This window comes from Pseudorasbora parva, chromosome 1 (genome assembly GCF_024679245.1).
Source record: "Pseudorasbora parva isolate DD20220531a chromosome 1, ASM2467924v1, whole genome shotgun sequence".
Classification (NCBI taxonomy): Eukaryota; Metazoa; Chordata; class Actinopteri; order Cypriniformes; family Gobionidae; genus Pseudorasbora; species Pseudorasbora parva.
In genome coordinates this window covers 35,573,919-35,575,430 of record NC_090172.1, presented here as the reverse complement: position 1 = coordinate 35,575,430, position 1,512 = coordinate 35,573,919, and the positions used below count along the sequence as shown (strand labels likewise).

Here is a 1,512-nt window from a genome sequence, read left to right as displayed (position 1 = left end):
ATCAGCTTACTGCTGTGCACTGTGTGGTCAAGAGTTTTGGGGAAGAGTTTGTAAGTAGGAACAAAAGTTACCAGTTTCCATGAACCACTTTTGAATCAGTTCAAAAAATAATGTGTCAATTTGCATAAATGTGTCTTCATTTCAACTGAATTTAGCATTACTGTTATTTTATACATCTCATGAAACGCACACGTCAGATAGCTTCATTGTATTGCAAAGTAGCCTACACAACAGAACGTAAATATAAGTTCAAAACAGCGTGAAACAGTTAAACTTAATCTTGAGAACTTCAAGTTCACTCACTCACACAGACACACAGGATGTCATATAGCCAAGCATGAAACCAGTAGAGAATAGAGAAACGAAACCAGTAGGCTATATACTTCAAAAAGTATCAGCTTTGAAAAGGGAGACGAGCGCGGACATCAACAAAACACTTGTACACTTACCGAGACGAGAACAGCAAACAAGACAGTTGCACGGAAGACACTGGCCTGAAGTAAATAATGCTGACCCATAATGTAAAAAAGAAAGGAAAAGGGTTATGTCATTTCATTATTTGGTTAATGTCTCAGTTGTAATCTAAAAGCTGTCTCTATTGTGTACACTGCACTGCGATGCTGCTCATTCCTGCTTCAGGTGCTCTTGAACTTTCCTCTTTGCGACTCTTTTCTCTTCTCTTGGTGGTGTGGGCGGAGCGAAATTATTAGCCACGCCTCCTGTGCCTTTATCCAGCACACGAGCACAGACTAGACAGACATCAACGTTTTTTTTAACAGCACCAGCGGCCGTTCACCCTTAAAAAAAATACTTCTGCAGGCGTCAGTTAAGACAAGGGAGGCCGATCGAGCCTTCTCAAAAATGCATTAAAATGGATCGTAACTATAATATAGTTAAGCTTTGCTTTAATCAATTTACCCCAACATTTGCAGAATTAAAATGCATATAAGAGCGAATTTATTTAACGCTTTTAGTAGGCTACAGTAAAGCTTGAACTTACATTTATGCATTTGGCAGACGCAGTTATCCACAGCGACTGCATACATTTTATCAGTACAACGACCCATGACCTTGGTGAAGAGAAACTTTCAAACGTAGCCAAAATATTGATGAAATTCAAATGAAAAGGGATCTCAAAGCAATACTAAACGACAAGACCATATACAGTTGCTACAATGAGTGAGGAATGAAAATAGAGCAGAGTGAACGGGGCTCTCGATTCATGTTGTTGCACTGTTTTGTCCGTTGATTTGTTCCGTTGAGTGTCGTGTTGGAGATGAGAGAGATTCATCAAGACTTTTTTTAGATATCAAACTGTAATCTTTTGTGTATAGGTGAGAAAAATTACAGCAAATATAGATATCAAACCGGCTCCAAATTTGTGTTTTTCTCCATACATTATTAGGCTCCCCAAACAATTCATAAACTGTCTGCAACTGTGCTTGCATGTCTTTTAGAATGCGACAATACCACAACACTGACAAAGCATAGTCTAAAACCGTAACAAACCAC

The 1,512-nt window shown here is 38.7% G+C and overlaps 1 protein-coding gene across 4 annotated transcripts in view; it reads right to left on the bottom strand.

Moving 5' to 3' along the window:
• Positions 1 to 677, bottom strand: part of ptprja (protein tyrosine phosphatase receptor type Ja) — a 38,502-nt gene extending 37,825 nt beyond the window's left edge. For 2 of the 4 annotated variants that reach the window (XM_067438975.1, XM_067438985.1), the window contains exon 1: positions 450 to 672. In XM_067438975.1, the coding sequence (XP_067295076.1) occupies positions 450 to 518 (69 nt within the window). In that variant the 5' untranslated portion in view covers positions 519 to 672. Of the gene's footprint in view, positions 1 to 449 lie in introns of all 4 variants that reach the window. The other 2 variants (XM_067438993.1, XM_067438965.1) reach the window with 2 other exon arrangements.
• Between the last annotated feature and the right edge of the window lie 835 nt (positions 678 to 1,512).